Source organism: Helianthus annuus, chromosome 6, assembly GCF_002127325.2.
Source record: "Helianthus annuus cultivar XRQ/B chromosome 6, HanXRQr2.0-SUNRISE, whole genome shotgun sequence".
NCBI classification, from domain to species: domain Eukaryota; kingdom Viridiplantae; phylum Streptophyta; class Magnoliopsida; order Asterales; family Asteraceae; genus Helianthus; species Helianthus annuus.
The window spans coordinates 9,626,162-9,643,603 of NC_035438.2; the positions used below are offsets into that span (position 1 = coordinate 9,626,162).

The 17,442-nt window shown below is 36.0% G+C and overlaps 2 protein-coding genes across 2 annotated transcripts; both read right to left on the reverse strand.

The window, feature by feature from the left end:
• Nucleotides 1-292: 292 nt before the first annotated feature.
• On the reverse strand, nt 293-2,667 carry LOC110944365. Its single transcript, XM_022186025.2, has 3 exons — nt 1,333-2,667; nt 1,007-1,241; nt 293-669 (listed from the first exon to the last, which is right to left on the reverse strand). The coding sequence occupies exons 1-3, from the start codon at nt 2,352-2,354 to the stop codon at nt 451-453; spliced, it is 1,476 nt and encodes a 491-aa protein (XP_022041717.2). The 5' UTR covers nt 2,355-2,667; the 3' UTR covers nt 293-450.
• Nucleotides 2,668-3,073: 406 nt separating this feature from the next.
• Nucleotides 3,074-7,191, reverse strand: LOC110864629 (casein kinase II subunit beta-1). The gene is made up of 6 exons (XM_022113741.2): nt 6,691-7,191; nt 5,263-5,481; nt 4,570-4,676; nt 4,329-4,494; nt 3,687-3,870; nt 3,074-3,474 (listed from the first exon to the last, which is right to left on the reverse strand). Exons 1-5 carry the CDS (start codon nt 6,932-6,934, stop codon nt 3,740-3,742), a joined length of 867 nt encoding a protein of 288 aa, XP_021969433.1. The 5' UTR covers nt 6,935-7,191; the 3' UTR covers nt 3,074-3,474; nt 3,687-3,739.
• Between the last annotated feature and the right edge of the window lie 10,251 nt (nt 7,192-17,442).

Here is a 17,442-nt window from a genome sequence, read left to right on the forward strand (position 1 = left end):
TAGAAAAGTAAAATATATATATTGTGTTAAAGTGGAAGAAGACCCAACAATTATCAAAGTATACTACTTTGTGTGTAATCTAAAACATACATTTTGAATACATTCCATACAAAGAAGAAACAGTAATATTCGAGTATTGTTACATGTCATAGCGGGTGATGTTTGTAGTCATGAAAAACGATTCAAGATGTTGCGTGATGTTTGTCGCCAGTCTGTGAGAATGATGGAGTATTGTTACGTGTCATGACGAGTGCAATGAGATTTTTTGGCTATTTTTAATTAAACGAATAGATTTAGGTAATAATAATCTTATAAATGACATTTTTAAACCAATATAACTCAAGTGGAGTAGTTAGTAATAATCTACCTAATTGTACAAGTAAAACTGATACACTAAGGTGGTTGAAACTATGTATCTTTTGGAATAAAATGCATAGCAAGATGAACAAGTCAAGCGGTCAACTGAGTTGGCAGCTGATGGAGGTTTTGCACCACGGGGACAGGAAGCTCATCGCTATTTCGTCTTTGGTGCATTTGTTTTTGTACTGCCTTTATGGCGGCCACTCGGGCAGCATTGGCTGCCCGATTGGCAGATATCACCGCATTGTTCACTCTTTCATCCATTTTTCCGGCTGCCTCATATGCTTTCTCTGCTGCTCTTCTTGCTTCCTGTAATAATAATCAACAACCAAAATGAAAATGTGATCAAATGCAAGATACCAGGAACGAGTTAAAACGGGTTCAGGTTGCAAATGTTGCATCGGGTCAGGTGTTGACCCGTATATGATGAGTTGGCATGTTTTATGCTCTGTGGGCAACTTTCAACCCGTCTCACACGTTTCCTTTTAAGTTAACCACCCGTTTGATCTTTTAAAGACAAAACATAGCCTAATCGACCTATCCAAAATCAAACGCGTAGAATTTACCAATTTTAGAAAGCATGATCTCAAATGCAAGATACTAACAAGTAACAACCATAAAAATGAAAAAAAAATGAATTAATTACCAGAACCGCATTAAGAACTTTGGAACGATAATCAGGACACGGCGGTGATAACTCAAGAACGCCATTCTGCCAATGCCCAGATCGCGTTTCACCATTTCTAAACGTGTAAACTCCAAACCCTTGCCTTTTTCCTTCATGCCAAGATCCTTCGTACCTATGCCCGTTCGCAAAACTATACACTCCAAACCCGTGCATTTTGTCAGCAAAATATTCTCCAGCATACGCATCGCGATTTCTACAACACATAACCACATGATCAAACAATGATCTATAGAATCAAACAACACATACAAAACACTTTATCTAAATTCTTAATTACATCTAACCTGAAATGGTAATAACCAACACCATGTTTAACACCCCACTTAAACTCACCTGCATACCGACTCCCATCTTCGCAACTATGCACACCACACCCGTGGCTACGACCATTAGACCACTCACCCGCGTAAACATCACCAACGTAAAACCGATAAACCCCGTACCCGTGCCTCAACCCTTGCCTATACTGCCCGCGATAACGACTACCCTTCACCCATGTTTCCACCCCATACCCATCATACTTCCCATCAACCCAATCACCCTCATATCTCCCACTCATATAATAATAATAAACCCCACATCCAGAACACTTTCCCTTATGAAACTCACCCTCATACACATCCCCATTACTATAAGCCTGCACCCAGCACCCAGAGTTCACCCTCTTTGTCTTGGTTTTACCCTTTGCTTTAGACCCGATCGACCAGAACACCGGTAACGGTGTTCTGGAAACTCTAGAAACTCGGGTCGACGAATGTAGCTTCACAGGAAATGACCGCGCGAGCAACGTTCGAAACGAAGGGAGTTTCGGCAGGCCCAGGTTCAACGAAAACAACAACGCGGACGAAAACGCTAAAGCGGATAAGAAATCAAGCACTAACGAATACGTCGGGTGCGGGATGAAGAAGTATAATAACGGGATAGATAGTAATAGAATCAATCTGAGGTGAGTTTGAAGGCGTTTTAGGCGGGTAAGGAGTTGAAACGCAACGGTTTTCGAGCGGGAAAAGCGGTTACGATGATGATGTTTTTCGGGTGAGAAAGTTGTTATGGGAGGTGAATTGGTTGTGGTTTGTGGGGAAATGGGGCGTTTATGTGGTTTTGAATTATGTTGTGTAATGACTGGATTAATATAGTCATTATCATGGATTGTGATATTGTGTTGTGGGTTATTGTTTTCATTTGTGCAATTGTTGTTGTTGTTGGTAGGTTGTTGCAACACTATTGTTGATGAATTTGTGGTTAGATCGGAAGAGACAAGGTGGCTATCTTTTCCGATGTGAATTTGGGGGGTTTTGTTATGCATTAGAGTTGTTGGATTTGTTCATTGTGAATGTTTTTTGGAAAGATTTGGATGAAACAAGATTTTGATGAGTTTGGGTTCTGATTTTTGACCGTAAATGGAGAGATTCGTGGGAGAAGAGTGCGGATTTTGTGGTGAATTTTAATGGTGTAGGCGGTAAGATCAATTTTGAAAAATGAAAGCTACCTTTCATTTTTCTCATTTTGTTGTTCTAGGTAAAGATATTAAAGGTTTAAAACTTAAAAGCGTGTTATAGTTTTAAATTTATAGTGTTTATTTAAGATCATGGTTGTAAAACAAGATCTCAAAGGCTGAGTAGTCTCGGAGTAATCTCTCCAAGGTAGGCTGCCGAAGCGACTTTCTTCAACTTCACCTAATTACTCGTAATCGATCAAACGCGGTTAACCCCAGCCTAAATCAAATTAAGTAGGTCAACTGAGGCCCAGTCTGACTTAAAAAAAATAAAACAAAATTTCTAAGTCTATTATATCAAAGAATGAATATCATTTTCACGTATTTTAGTATATATATTAATAAATTTATGTTATTTGACATATATTTAATTTCCGAAAACTAATTTATTTATAATTTAACATGTCCGAGTACTCTCCGCCTAGACCGAGTACTCTCAACTCCCCGGTCGACCAACTAGGAAGCGCCTAGCAACTTTTGTAACCATGTTTAAGATAGAAAGCCCTATTGTTTTGTGGTTTAAAAGAAGGTTTAATAAATTAAAATCACATACAATAACAAAGGTTCAACTAGATTTCCACCAATTCGACCTTGAGGATTTTGAATTGATGTCCTACAACCATCGACCGATTCACACGTTTATGCTGCAATAATATAAACACTTTCCTTATAATTCATCAAGACAGTTTTTTTTTTATTTTACTACAGAACAAATCTACCGGTGCAAGTTGACTATTTAGGGCTGCTGCATATTGCTTGGATTTCCATGATCTGACATAACGATATCTTTTTCTTGGGTCGTGTTCCAATCCTTCCGTGTATCTGATGGCAATAAATACGTTCAAGTTCAAAGTTCTTCAAACCGGCTGTAAATGCAGGTGATTTATTAGTAGCAAAAGACGGTTTGATTCGCCAAGCTTTCCTCCCAAACCTGAAATTAGGATCAGTAAGTCGTAACCAACGATACATTTGAAAAAAAAAAAACCTTAACATAAGCAGTTTATTTGAAGGTTATCAGTTAACAGGACACATGTTGACCAACAATGTACCATACTACCATTAGTACAAGTTTATTCATATAAATTTTACAAACAAGAAAAAAAACACAAGAAACAGATAACATTTTAGCGTTAAGTAACCAACCTGGCTTATTTGCAGCTCAGATATTGTGGGGGAGGATGAGAACTGACCCATGGTCACGGTTTATGCAGCTTGAAGCCAAATACTCTCGGAACAAAGCTTTGTGTCGCCTTTTGTGGCTTTAAGTGCCCATAAGTCATCAAGAATAAGTGAGGAAAGGTGGTTCCAAAATAAGCACCATCAATATCTACAAAAAGTGAAGGAATAAACAGTCGCATTTATCTATTGCAACGTTAACCCGTTTCAACAAATTCATATCAATTCGAGTTGCAAAAAATTGAGACCAAACACGTCAGATGATTAAAAAGTAAAAGGAACTGAAAGAAGAAAGAGGGTCAAATGCATACCATCTTTTCAAGCGTTTTTGTTTTGATTTATATTATTATATTGATATTGATGAGATAATCTTTCGGTAATCATACTTAAAATATTATTAATTTCAAAACAGATTGAAATTTGAAAATGGTCAAATAAGTCTTAATAGTGTTAATGGGCCACCCAACCCATCCACTTAAAAAGTTAAAATGGACCTGAGTTGACCCGTTACCCAACCTCGGTCATACAATAAATACCCATTTTGAACACAATCACATCATATGCAATTTTAAAACACAATTACAAGCATAAGATGTTAGGTAAGGATACTGCCTTGGTACTTTGACCTAGGGTAATAGATATCTTCACATTTGGGACAATATATTTTCACAGTGCTGGAACATGGTATGTCTGATTGACCAACAGGAAGACACGGTTGACCACAGCAATACACACGAGGACACCTTCCGAAATCATAGTCTTTATACTTCTCCAACTGTAAAAAATCCGCAAAATTATCTTAAGGTTGTAACGAGACACATAAATGAACAAAGTGGGATATAACTATCACCATTGCAGACATTCCCTTGCTGGTTAAGATGTATCTAGCGTGAATCAAGCCATACAACATCTCTGCGGCTGATTCAACCAATTCATTTTGTTCTTCAGTGAAGGCGTCTGCTCATATAAACAATCATTTCAAAAGAACAATTTTAAAAATCCTGAGATAGCATTTGTTAAACTGATATATCCCATAATACGTGATTCATACTTCATATAAAACATAAGCTAAACTCATGATAATATCTATATATACAATAAATAACATCTGTGTACACATGTCCTGTGTTAGTATAACGTTTGATCACACGGAATTCTTCACATGCCAAAAGCCATGAGTCACAACTTAATGAAAATTCATTTATTCAAGTTCAAATTTTAGAAACCTTATGAATGTAAATTCACATACATAATCAGATTCTGCTTTTACTTCATAATTATTTTGTTCACTAAATCATTGAATTACTTTAACGCTTTCAAAATGGTATTCGAGTTTGAACAATCTTTTCGCACCCAAATGATTCCAATTCGGATATCATTTTCAGTAATCAAATTCATATACGCCCAAATCTATTTCAATAAACAACTATTTAATAACTACCAATCCCAACCTTAAATAACATGCTTTGACTAGTAATCTTCTTGATTCCTCTCAAGCACATCATTCAAATTAAATACTGAAGCTAGTTTCAAATAAGCTTACCATGAGAAGATTCGACATCCAAAATCAGATCAAGTGCATAATCAAAATAAGGAACTTGGCTGCTTAATCCACAAAGATTAAAATCATCCTGAATATAGTCATCATCAACTTCACAAAAGAAATTGTTTCCTCTCAAATTGCAAAACCATGAAATCCAAGATGTATCATCCCCATCAGAACCACTAACATCAGACTCCTCGCTATCGGTTTCAGATTCCACTGCAACCATAAAGCAATAATAAGTGACATCACACTTATAAACTCAAAATCTCAACATTAACACACACTAAATACTCATTAGACTACAACTATACCCATTAGACTTCACGTTAACCTACTTAATACAACAATTTGATATAACTTCACAAATACAAGTTTAAGATAAATAAAATAAAAGGTAAAACAACATTAACAGGCACTAAATACTCATTAAACTGCAACTATATCCAATACACTCCATTTTAATCTCTACTGAAACAACAATATGAAATAACCACACATATATAACTTTAACACAAATATAATACAATTATAAGTAAAACCATAGTTATTAAAGGCGCTAGGCACACTCAAGGCGCATAGGCCTCGCCTGGGGCCTAGGCGCAAAGCGAAAAAAAAGAAAGGGCCTGAGAAAAATAAAGCGCATAAGGAAAAAAATTAAAAATATATTATGTATTAGCAAAAGAATACTATTCTTTAAATAAAATAAACAAAATCTATTATATAACACTTTATATCATTTATTTAGTTACCAAAAGTTCTAGAATATTAGCGTATTAGTGTAGAAAAGTAGTTTTCCTTGGATAAAAGTACGGATCTGACTAGAATCTTGCCGGAACTTAGAAATTTTGGCCGGATACTCTCCGGGATCTAGGAATCTCGCCGGAATGTGCACCTGAACCATCACCTGGAGAATTAAAGTGCAATTTCCTCGACTTAAGGCGCAACTGTCTCGCCTCGCCTGAAAAATGGGCCTAGGCGCAAGAGGCGATGGCTTTTAACAACTATGAGTAAAACAACTTAACACTATACCAGACACTAAATAAATTCTCAAAAAACTGCAACTACATCCATTAGATTTCATTTTAATCTACTGAATACAACAATATGAAATACCTTCACATATATATATTTAAAATAAATAAAAAGTAAAACCACATTAACAGACACTTTGTACTCATTAAACTGCAACTATATCCATTAAACTTCATTCTAGTCCACTGAATACAACAATATGAAATAACTTCACATATATAATTTTAAGACAAATAAAATAAAAAGTAAAACAACATTAACAGATACTAAATACTCATTAAACTGCAACTATATCCATTAAACTTCATTTTAACCTACTGAATACAACAACATGAAACAACTTCACATACTAATTTCAAAATTAAACAAAAAAAAAAAAAAGTAAAACCTAACCGTCTGAGCTATTGTTTTTGTTGGCGGAGATAGTAGATGTGGAAAGGATGTCACGGCGGTGATCCGATTGATGCGACTTACCACCACCGGCACCGGCACCGGCGGCGGAAGTTGACGGCATGTATATTCTGTCTTTCTCCTTGTTGAAAAACCTAGAAGTGGATGAAGATGACGTCTTCTCTAACTGCTTATCCAACGCATCGTTGATTCGTTTCCGATCCAACGGTCCACCTCCTCCAACCATCGCCGACCTTGCCGACGATTGACCTCAGCCTCTGTACATGTATGTATGTATAGATGTTGTTCGAAATTTGTGAAGAAATTGTAGATCTGGTTTGAGATATGTTTAACCTGATTGAGTGATGAATGATGACGATGAGTTTGGGTTCAAAAGAGGAAAATGGTGATTAATTAAGAGCATTAGGGTTTTTTTCTCTCTTTGTTGTTGTTTTTCTATTCCGTGTAATCTTTTGGTTAGAAACGAGTTCGAGCCGCGTTGCAGCAGTGGTGTGTTGGTATAAATGTTTGGGTAAATAAATTAGAGTAGTTTTCGTCATCAAGGCTTGATAAAAAACTATCATCGAGTCAGAGGTCTCACTAAAAGCAGGCCCTCTATTCTTATAGGGTAGAGGTAAAGCTGTCTAGATTTTACCCTCCTCATATCCTATCTTAGCTTTACCATTGGTAGAATTTACTGAGTATGATGATGATGATGTCCTTTATGTTTGTAGGAGGTTGCAATGGATAGCCTTTAACTTCAATAATTAAAGTCACAATCCTTTATTTATAAAATTTAGTACATCTTTCGTCCTTTAACACTAAAAAGGTTAAAATTTTCAGTTAAATTTATTCTCGTAAAGGCAGTTTAGTCTTTCTACTTAATTATTTATAGTATAAATAAAAGAATATAAAATCAAATATAAATACCCTTTTTCTTTTTCACTCTCTCTCACACAAACACACTTTGAACTCTCTCTCCCTCTAAACAAACAGCAGCCACCACCACCACCACTAGATCTGAAGCCTGTCACCAACAACCCATCACTAGATCTGAAGCTTGTCCGTGTTTTAACTACCGCCATCACCATTAGTCGTTGTCGCCACCGTCACCTCCTGCCACCGGTCGCCCATGCCACGCTGGATCTATCCATTGCGTTGGAGAGCAAGGGAAGAAGAAGTGAAATGTGGGCACCCTTGGTGCCGCCACATACAGACGCACACACACCATATATATACATACATGTATCATATATATATCTTAGATTAAAAACAGGTATTTTATTGACTACCAGGTATTTTATCTCACATTTTATCACGTTTTAAGGCATTTTAAAATTATTTTATCAACTTATAAAAATAATCTCATCAAAATATTGCTGAATAATATTTTATTTTCCTAGACTGACTGTGTTGTCTGTATTTTTGCAGTATATGTGCTGCATTGCGCAATATGCGTTTAAATTCGCAAAGATAATGATTTTAAGCGTTTTAATTATTTTTTCTTCACGAATATGGTTACAATAGATTTTTAATCATAACAAAATATTTTTTAGGATTTTAACATTATTCGAGCGGTCTGTAACACCTCGAATTTTTGTGTCCAATGATGTGTTAACACGTGTCATTAGATTACACGTGGCATCCATAATAAATAAAGGACTAATTTTGACAAACCTTGAAAGTATATAAATTCGAGGGTTATAAATGTCAACAAGGGTAAATATACTGTATAGTATCCCTAAATAATGCTTAAACCTTCAAACGAATAAATTATAGATCGTACAAAAATAAAACGCGGAAGAAAGTGAGAGATTACAAACTACAGGGGTTAACTGTGTCAACATGTTTAATAATACCTCTGAGTGACCCTTTAACGTTCCAAAGACTTTGTAACGGTATTATACCCTCACTAAAATAATATATATGAATTTCGCGAAGTTTCGATATGAAACGAGAAAGTTACGATCGAATTCGTAAAAGAAGGGTTAAAAGCGTCAACAATGAAAGTTAAGGCTTTCCAATATAATTAATAAATAAACCGGGGACTTAATAATGCGGGTAATTAACACGAGGCCCCTATCGGTAAATAACCGAGGGCCAAACCGCAAAGTTACCCCTTCAAAACCGAAAGGTCAGGCGAATCATTACGAAAGATTTCGTTATTAATGGCCAGATTCTGTAATAATTACAAAAAGATTTAAAAATTCAGAAAATATAACCTTAGGCGACCCGCGTAAGGTTTCAACATAAGTTGAGGCGGGCCGCGAGCCTCCTCTATTTCGCGTCTGATTTTTGAACTTTAGGCGACCCGCGTTAAAATGGCATGGAACTCCCATGCGGGCCGTGTAAAGTGCCCAGATGCAGAAACCTTGTAACTACTTGGCCTTTGGCACCTTTGAACGATCATTTGATCAATTATGGCAGCATGGGTGCCCCTACACGACCCATACATCTCTAGGACACATGCCACTGATCCACATTCATCCCTAGCATGAGTTGTAATGATCTTGGAGCTTGTTCTTGGCTATAAATAGCACCTTAGTGCTCATAACCTTCATCACACTCAAAACACACTAATCTGATCATTCTAAGGAGCTCTCTAGCTTTTCTTCTGCTCTATAGTCAAGAACACAACCTCTGTAAGTGATCTCACCCTTTGTGGTGTCACATTTCCATAGTTATAGCCTATAAACGCAACCGTCGTAACTAACGGTTGTCATTGCAATATCTTGCAAACGATTCAGTCTTATGACGAATCAAAAATGGTTATGAGTTGGTATTTATGTGGGTATTAAACCTCTAAAATGGTTCCCCCTGATCACCACTCTAACTATGTCAATTATCGAGTCAAACGTGCGGTTAAAAAGTCAACAGAAAGCTATTTTAGCGATTTATGCATAATCTGTAATGTATATGTTATGGAACCTGTTTTGACAATCATAAAACATGATAATAAGTATATAAACATGTTTGCGCTCGTTTGAATCGATCATTTACTATATAGAACCGGTTCGGAGCCGAAAGTCGCAAAAGTTTGACTTTTGCTTTGACTTCAGTTCTGACCCGTTTTAGTGAGGTATAAATATACCTTAGGACACTCTTAGGACCAGGTCACATGTTGGTATAAGCCTCTGTGGTCGGTTCATGAGTTATCCGAGTCTTTAGCGCATTTCCGTCATTCGCCTAAAAGTTGACCGTAACGGCCTTTTAAAATAAAAACAAGTATTTCGGACACGTGAATGGACCAAAACCTTGCTTGTTAAATTATAAGCATGTCCCTAAAGTTTCACGTCAATCCGAGGTCTAGAATGAGAGTTATGCTAAAAGGCGCACTTTTAAGAAAGTTTTACAATTAACGGCGCAATTAGCATAACGCCCATCTAACCCAAGTTTTCGTCACCAAAACTTTTACCCACTGTGGTAAAATAATATTTTGGGAATTTTAAAGATTTTTAATAATTTTTACCTTGCTCATAACCTGCGGTTATGGCTACGGTTCGGTAAATACCGAATATGCCCTTTTTGGCCAAAACGGGAGTTCTACAAGGTCTTTTGACCCGATTCCAGTTGCTACTGGTTTTAAATAATAAATAAAGTATTTTAAAGCTTTATAAGCTGTTCGGGAGACTCCGATTTCCTGTAGAACTCGAAAATCCCTTTTTAAAGTCTTTAAAATGACCGAAAAGCCCCTTCGGGGCATAATATTAACTTAGACTCGTTTCGGGCATTACGGAAGGTATCCTACTGATACCAAAATACTTTTAAGGCATATTGACTTAGGAAATAAGCGTACGACTCTTATGGTTAACCGTTTCGCCTATTTGCGCACACGGTACGGCTCATGAAACTAGTTTTCGTGCAATAGCCGATATGGGTCAAATTATATTATTTGAACCCCAAAATCCAGAGTATGAACTATAAACCCATATAAAACAAGTCTCTGAACTTGTTGGGTCCAAATCATACTCCATTCTCGGTTTTCGCCTTTTCGTGCGAATTAACCATACCTATATATCGGAATCAACCGGTTTAAGCTACGGCTAATACAAGGACCGTTAGGATTCCAAGAGGTTAATTAAAACCTTCGTTCCAGATTAGGAGCCCCAGTAAAAGCTATCGGTGACTTGATCTAAATTAAGGATTAATACTTGCAAAGGTAAATACTTTTGACTTATTTCCCCTATATGGGCTTGGGTTACGGTATATTAATACCGCTTGATTGAGCATTATATACTTCCATCGCTTAGGTGGTTAATTGATTAAATATGATCGGCTCATTTAAACAGTTTTGTTGCTTATAAGCCTTTGGGGGGTTTAATGACCGTTGTCCCGGATATCCTCGGCATCATTTTACGAAATGGCCACGACCATCGACATCCCGGTGTAGGCGTACACCCGGTATAAAGTGTCGACATTAAAACTAAAAGACGTAGCCGTTGGTTTCTGTACTACGGTTTTACGCAAACGTGGTGTGTCTATAAATCTTTAACCCGGCACGACCCGGGCTACTGAACGCATAAAAGAACATGTAAAACGTTCACAAGATCATTATGAATTTTCCCAAGTTATAAAAGAGTTTGTGCCTTGTGCATTCAAATCAATTTTAATAAACATTTTCAAATGTGTCAGTTGAATGTATTTACCAGTGTAAACTGACGTATTTTCCCCAAAAAGATTAAGTGCAGGTACCTAAACGTAATTGGCTGGTATTAGCTCCCTAGCGTCGGGATAAGCCTCGCAAGCTTGATTGCAGTATCTAATGGAACAATACTTTATCTTTATTTACGATCCACTGTGGATATTCAACTTCTGTAATACATTGATATTATCATCAGAGGTTGAAATTTATATATTTATCTTATGCTTCCGCTGTGCATTATATAATTGTGTGGTTTGACTATATTGTTGCCAACATCGTCACGGTAATCCCCCACCGGGCCCACCGGTGAGACACGTGGAAATCGGGGTGTGACACGGTCACCGACGTTCGTTTCGCATTTTGTTCGTTATGCGATAAGCGTTTATCTTATTATTGCCAACTTAATATTTAACAAGGTCTGGATTTTCCAACACATTAAATACCATATTTAATAAAAATATTGTTATTATTCATTCATTACACGTGTTACATTAGTACGATACAGGCTAAAATGGTCGGGTGTCACAACAACCACATTAGAAACTCATGTGAATAAAAGAAATATTAAATAATTAGTAATGGAGATTTAATAACTATAAAAAAGTCGATAAGATATGATTGAAAATAAAATATGTATGTGTGAAATAAGATGAGCGAGAAAAGTAATGTCGGGTTTATAAAATTGTGACGTGTGACGCAACCAGTTATTTATTTTTTAGGTAGAGATTGTGTAGACATGTATCATGAACGGTGGATATTAGTTGATTAAGTTATTCTAGAAAGGATTCTAAAATTAAGAAGTATACAAAGACACAATGAATGAATCGTACAAGATGACACAATGAATCGTACAAGATGAAACAATATCAAGCAAAATATAACACAATGCCACAAAATATAACACAATGTTGAGGAAAAAAAGACACAATGAGTCGCAAAAAAGACACAATGGTGCAATATAGAAAAAACACAATAATAAATAACAGACACAATGATAATAAACAAAACTTCTAATATCTATAACTTATAAATATAGAAGTGAAAACCTCAAATCTCACATCGTAGATTTCGATGAGACGGTTCCGATGCCGTTTGAATGAGATCAATCAAAGTCCGTTTGATACCCTTTGTACGACATCTTATTTTTAGGATCCTTTATATTTTATCTAAACCGGATGTTAGTAATGCTTTGATATTATAAGCACAAATTGTATTAGTGGCTAAATTAGGTTTTCAAAAGATTAAGTTAGGTTTTTAAAAGACAATGTCAACGAGTCTAGAATAACCAAGAAAAACCTTTATTAGCCTAAATAAGGATTCAAACTAAACTTCTATTGAACTTACTGGTTTGGTCTTTTGGAGTGGGCCATGTTCACGGAGCACCAACTAGAACATAAAATTTAAAACTTCATAAAATGTTAGTCCGTTAAATCCGAAAATATTTATATAATATTAAAGACAAAGGTCGGTAAAGGATCTTTGTCTTTTAACTCCTCAAGTTTTACAAATATATACATTTAGCCCTTATACGTTTATCTTCTTTTAATTTTCATATATTACAATTCTAACTCCTCAAGTTTTACTCATAATCCATATACTTTTACTTTTTAACTCCTATATTTTTAGTTCTTTCACTTTACACTCTCAAACTAGGTAACTTAAGCATTCACTTTTAACTTTTGGTAATTGACAACTTTGATCTGCCAACTTTTTCTACTTAATAACTTAACGTCTCGTTTTATTTGAATTGCTTTTACAATTTTAGATCATAGTGTCACACATTAATATATTTTTTTTATCTCTGTCTCACCATATTAATGTCTAAATTACTTTTAGGATTTTACACAGTTGTCTAAAATATTGTTACAACTTTACACTGCAATGAGGGAGTCATATATATATATATATATATATATATATAAGGGATGATCATGAGAAAACTATTTTAAATGAGAAAACCAAAAAACTAACTAAAAAAACCTAAAAAGAGCCTTAAAAAATACCAAATTTTTTTTTTTTTTACAATTTTTTAAAGAAAAATCGCTACTTTTTATGTATGGAAAAAAATTTTCAAAAAAAAAAAAAAAAATTTGTTGTACTGCACAGGTGCACTAATACGGAAAGCCTAAACCACTTAACCCACCCACACCCCCCCAAAAACCTAAACCCCCCACCCCCAAAAACCTAAAACTAAACCCTAAACATAAACCCGAAAAAAACCTAAACCCCCCACCCCCCCCCCAAAAAAAAAAAAAAACCTAAACCCCCCCTCCCCCCACCCCCAAAAACCTAACCCCCCCCACCCCCCCCCCACCCCCCAAAAACCTAAAACTAAACCCTAAACATAAACCCGAAAAAAACCAATCAGGTTATGTCCTTTACCCTAAACCTTGTTGGTTTTCCCAGTTGATTGAAAGATGGAGAAGATGATGGTGGAGTTTAGGGTTTTTATTAAGGTAAAGACCAATATACCCTCATGTGCTTCTCACATGACCTTATTTAACTGGGAAAACAAACAAGGTTTAGGGTAAAGGACATAACCTGATTGGTTTTTCAAACATTAAGGATGTTTTCTGAGGTTATTAAAGATACAGGACATACTTTGATATATTAGACTTACATAAAGGACGAACTTTGAAATTTACTCTTTTTAGTGGATTTTAGTTAGTTTTCTAGTTTTCTCATTTATATTTAGTTTTCTTATGATCCTCTCCCTATATATATATATATATATAATGACGTTAATTTCACGAACGTACCGTGTGTAACAAAGTCAAAAACGTGTAATTCACGTGCGGGCATCACATGTTAATTTCATCATTGTACATTGTAACCACAATTCTTATATATGTTACACTGAGTTTGATCGGATACGTCAAATGCATGTTTTATGTGGTTAACGCACCACATAATGTGTTTTATGTGGTGCCGCCGACGTAACGCGCTGTGTATCACAGTTTTAACGTACATGTCGTTTTAAAATTCACGTTTCAACGTAAATGACTCACTTTTTTATATAAATTTTTTTCTCAAGCGAGTCTGGTAAAAAATAATACGTTTTATACTTATTTTATGTACGTTCGTAAACTGTATTTGAAAGCAAGTCGGGTCAAATATAATACGTTTTCATTCGATGACGATGTATTTTTTTAAGTAAAGAGTCGAGTCAAATATACAGTATAAATACGAGTTACTTTAACTTTCGACGCCGCCGTAACACGCGGCGGGTCAAAATCCTGGTATATATTAAATCAAATTGGTCTTGTTGGGCCTCTTGGCTAGGTTAATTGAAGCGTTCAAATCCTCTAAAACCAATTCGGCTCATGAGTTTTAACTATTTAGGCATCTTTTTCAACTTATATTTTAAACCGGTTAAAAAAATATTGTAAAAGAAATTATTTTTTATAATTTATATTAATATATTATAAACCGGTTAAAAAAGAAATTGTAAAAAAATTTCTTTTTTATAATTTATATTAAAACAACCAACTATAATCAAATGACAGGTAAGCAATCAACAAGTTACGCTGCAACCTACTTTTAAATAACAAACCGTATCCTACCAAAGACAAAGCTACGGACGTTAGCTATTTATTTGTTGTTGATGTATTTACATTAATTAACAAAATAATTGAAAGTTACATTTTACCATATCATTTAACTTGTTTAATAGAAACCAACAAAGACGATAATACCAATGCACATATATTATAATGGTATTGATATCACTAGTTATCATTATAATAATGCCAATGAGCTTGTGATGGAGTAGTAAAGGAGAGACTTGAGTTTTCAAGAGACCTAAGTTCAATTCATGCTTCTCCCCATTAGTTTTTAGCGGCATCTGGTGATGATGGGAGACTAGGCAAGTAGGCGGTGATCGCAAGTTCGATCTTTGAACTGAATGAGTTTTACTTCACTGCACTGTCGTGCCTTTGGGCGAGTCTTCACAGGCTTCTGCCCTAGGTGGGGGGTTTTCCCCAGTTCGGAGACTAGTGTATCCCGATGTGGTGAATTTCGCCAGTAGCCCATTTGAAGGATTCGATCAACCGTTCAAAAAAAAGTTATCATTATAATAATAGCTAACGTTCGTAGCTTTGTCTTTAGTAGGATACGATTTGTTATTCAAAAGTAGGTTTGATCGACCGCCGCAAGCCCCTTGGCTCTCTCAGATGCGCGAAAACCCGACCTCTACCCGCCCAAAGGCACGACAGTGGAATAATCGGTAAGACATTGCCTCCCGTCCCTGTGTGTGCGACAATAATAAACAAAAATTGTCAACTTACCGCGCAACTATTATTGACTCCCCAACCGCTATCCATTACCGCATGCGACCCCAAATCGACTTCAATTCATTGGTACTCCAACACCAAACTTCCTGATTTGTCATTATGATTTTGATTACCACCGCCATCTTTCTTACCACAATTGTTCACTTTGATTATGGCAATCTTTTTAACACCATCGATTTTGGTGGATGAATTCGTGCATAACCACCATCAGGGCCGTCTATGGCCAAGTGCAGAATGGGCCTGTGCACAGGGCCCAAACCAATATAGGGCCCAAAAATTTCTTTTTTTAATATATATATTTAAAAAAATTCTGTATGTTTTTATAAAAAAAAAAATTATTAGGCCTGTGTATAAATGTTACAAGGCCTGTTTATTAAGTTTAAATGGGCCCGTGTTAATGAACTAGTCTTGGATCCACAAAGTCCATCAAACTCTCCTTTTGTTGAAATCAGAATCCAGTCTTGCGTGAAAAGAAGACCATCAGACGATGTGTGACCAGACCAGGCAATCATCATCATCGACGTAAAGGGTTTTGTTTAAGGGCGAAATTGAGGGTTAACCAGGATATCATCATCATCGGTGCAGGAATTTTTTGGAACATCGAATCAAGGGTTTTGCGAATAGGGCCCAAATTTTTAACTCGCACAGGGCCAAATTTTTTTTTTCATTTTCGGAGACGGCCCTGACCACCATCACGTTCTTGGGGTATATGTGGATTTTTGTTTTAATTTTTTTTATTAAGCAAACTACATAAATACTGTATGTGAGAGTGAAAATCACATCCTTAACATAGAACCTCCTTAAAATTATGCCCAAAGATATGATTGTCAATACACATACACTATTTACGTAAACAAGCACAATAGTAATAATAACACTTTAATGTGGTAGAACGAGCTAGTGAGTAGTGAACGAGACGAAATGTAAGGACTGTTACGAGGAGGGAATGAAAAATATTGTATTTGGTTGGTTAAGGTAACCGAATCACCCATTGGCATTCTATTACCTCAAATTCATTCCATTCACACCCTTGTTTTTTTTTCATTCCATTCACTCCCTCACCTTCATCACCAACACCTCCCACCACCTCCACCGCTAGCAAACCACCGCCGCTGCCACACTACGTCATCGACCACTAGCGGCACCACCGACCATGCTGCCGCCACCCGTCACTGTCACACCCCAACCAATGGCGGAAACATCGGGATGAGACGAAGTGTGAAGATTGCTCGAGACATCATAACGCTAATAATTGTGACAAGTATTTAAATAATCATTTCATTTCATTTCTAAAGAATCAAGTACAAGGTTTTGAAACAAAGTACAACAACATGAATAATAAAATGATACAATACAAATACAATTCTTTCTAAGTGTGTATCTAAGCATCCTACTAGATTCCATGCATCGTCAACATCCACCTGTAACATGTTAAAATAAAGTTCAATGCAAAAGCAAATGCGAGTATACAAGTTTGATACGTACATAGTAAAAGATAAGTTTTAAACAATTCCTCATAGCAAGCATGTGATTCAAGATAAACATTTAAACATGGCATGTGTCTAACATATCAAACCAAGGAAACGCAATATGCTCATGACATAACCGAAGATAAAGAGGCGGGTCGTTAATCCTATAGCGCTACATATGTCACGGTTTGGCTCGTACGAAGTTAATGATAAGTTCAACACATAAGTTTCACCCAAGTTTAAAGTATCAAGCCATCACGTATACAAGCATGTTATAGGAATGTTCATGTGTTTAAGCAAAATGTTCATGTGTAAGTTTGTTGATAGGTAAACATGTTACACCCCAAAAATG

Coding starts and splice junctions, on each gene's coding strand:
- LOC110944365 (XM_022186025.2), bottom strand. CDS start 2,354: ATGCATAACAAAACCCCCCAAATTCACATCGGAAAAGATAGCCACCTT. Junction 1,242..1,332: donor GTTGGTTATTACCATTTCAG/GTTAGATGTAAT, acceptor TATGTGTTGTAG/AAATCGCGATGCGTATGCTG. Junction 670..1,006: donor AAGTTCTTAATGCGGTTCTG/GTAATTAATTCA, acceptor TTATTATTACAG/GAAGCAAGAAGAGCAGCAGA.
- LOC110864629 (XM_022113741.2), bottom strand. CDS start 6,934: ATGGTTGGAGGAGGTGGACCGTTGGATCGGAAACGAATCAACGATGCG. Junction 4,677..5,262: donor GGATGTCGAATCTTCTCATG/GTAAGCTTATTT, acceptor TTATATGAGCAG/ACGCCTTCACTGAAGAACAA. Junction 4,495..4,569: donor GCAAGGGAATGTCTGCAATG/GTGATAGTTATA, acceptor GATTTTTTACAG/TTGGAGAAGTATAAAGACTA.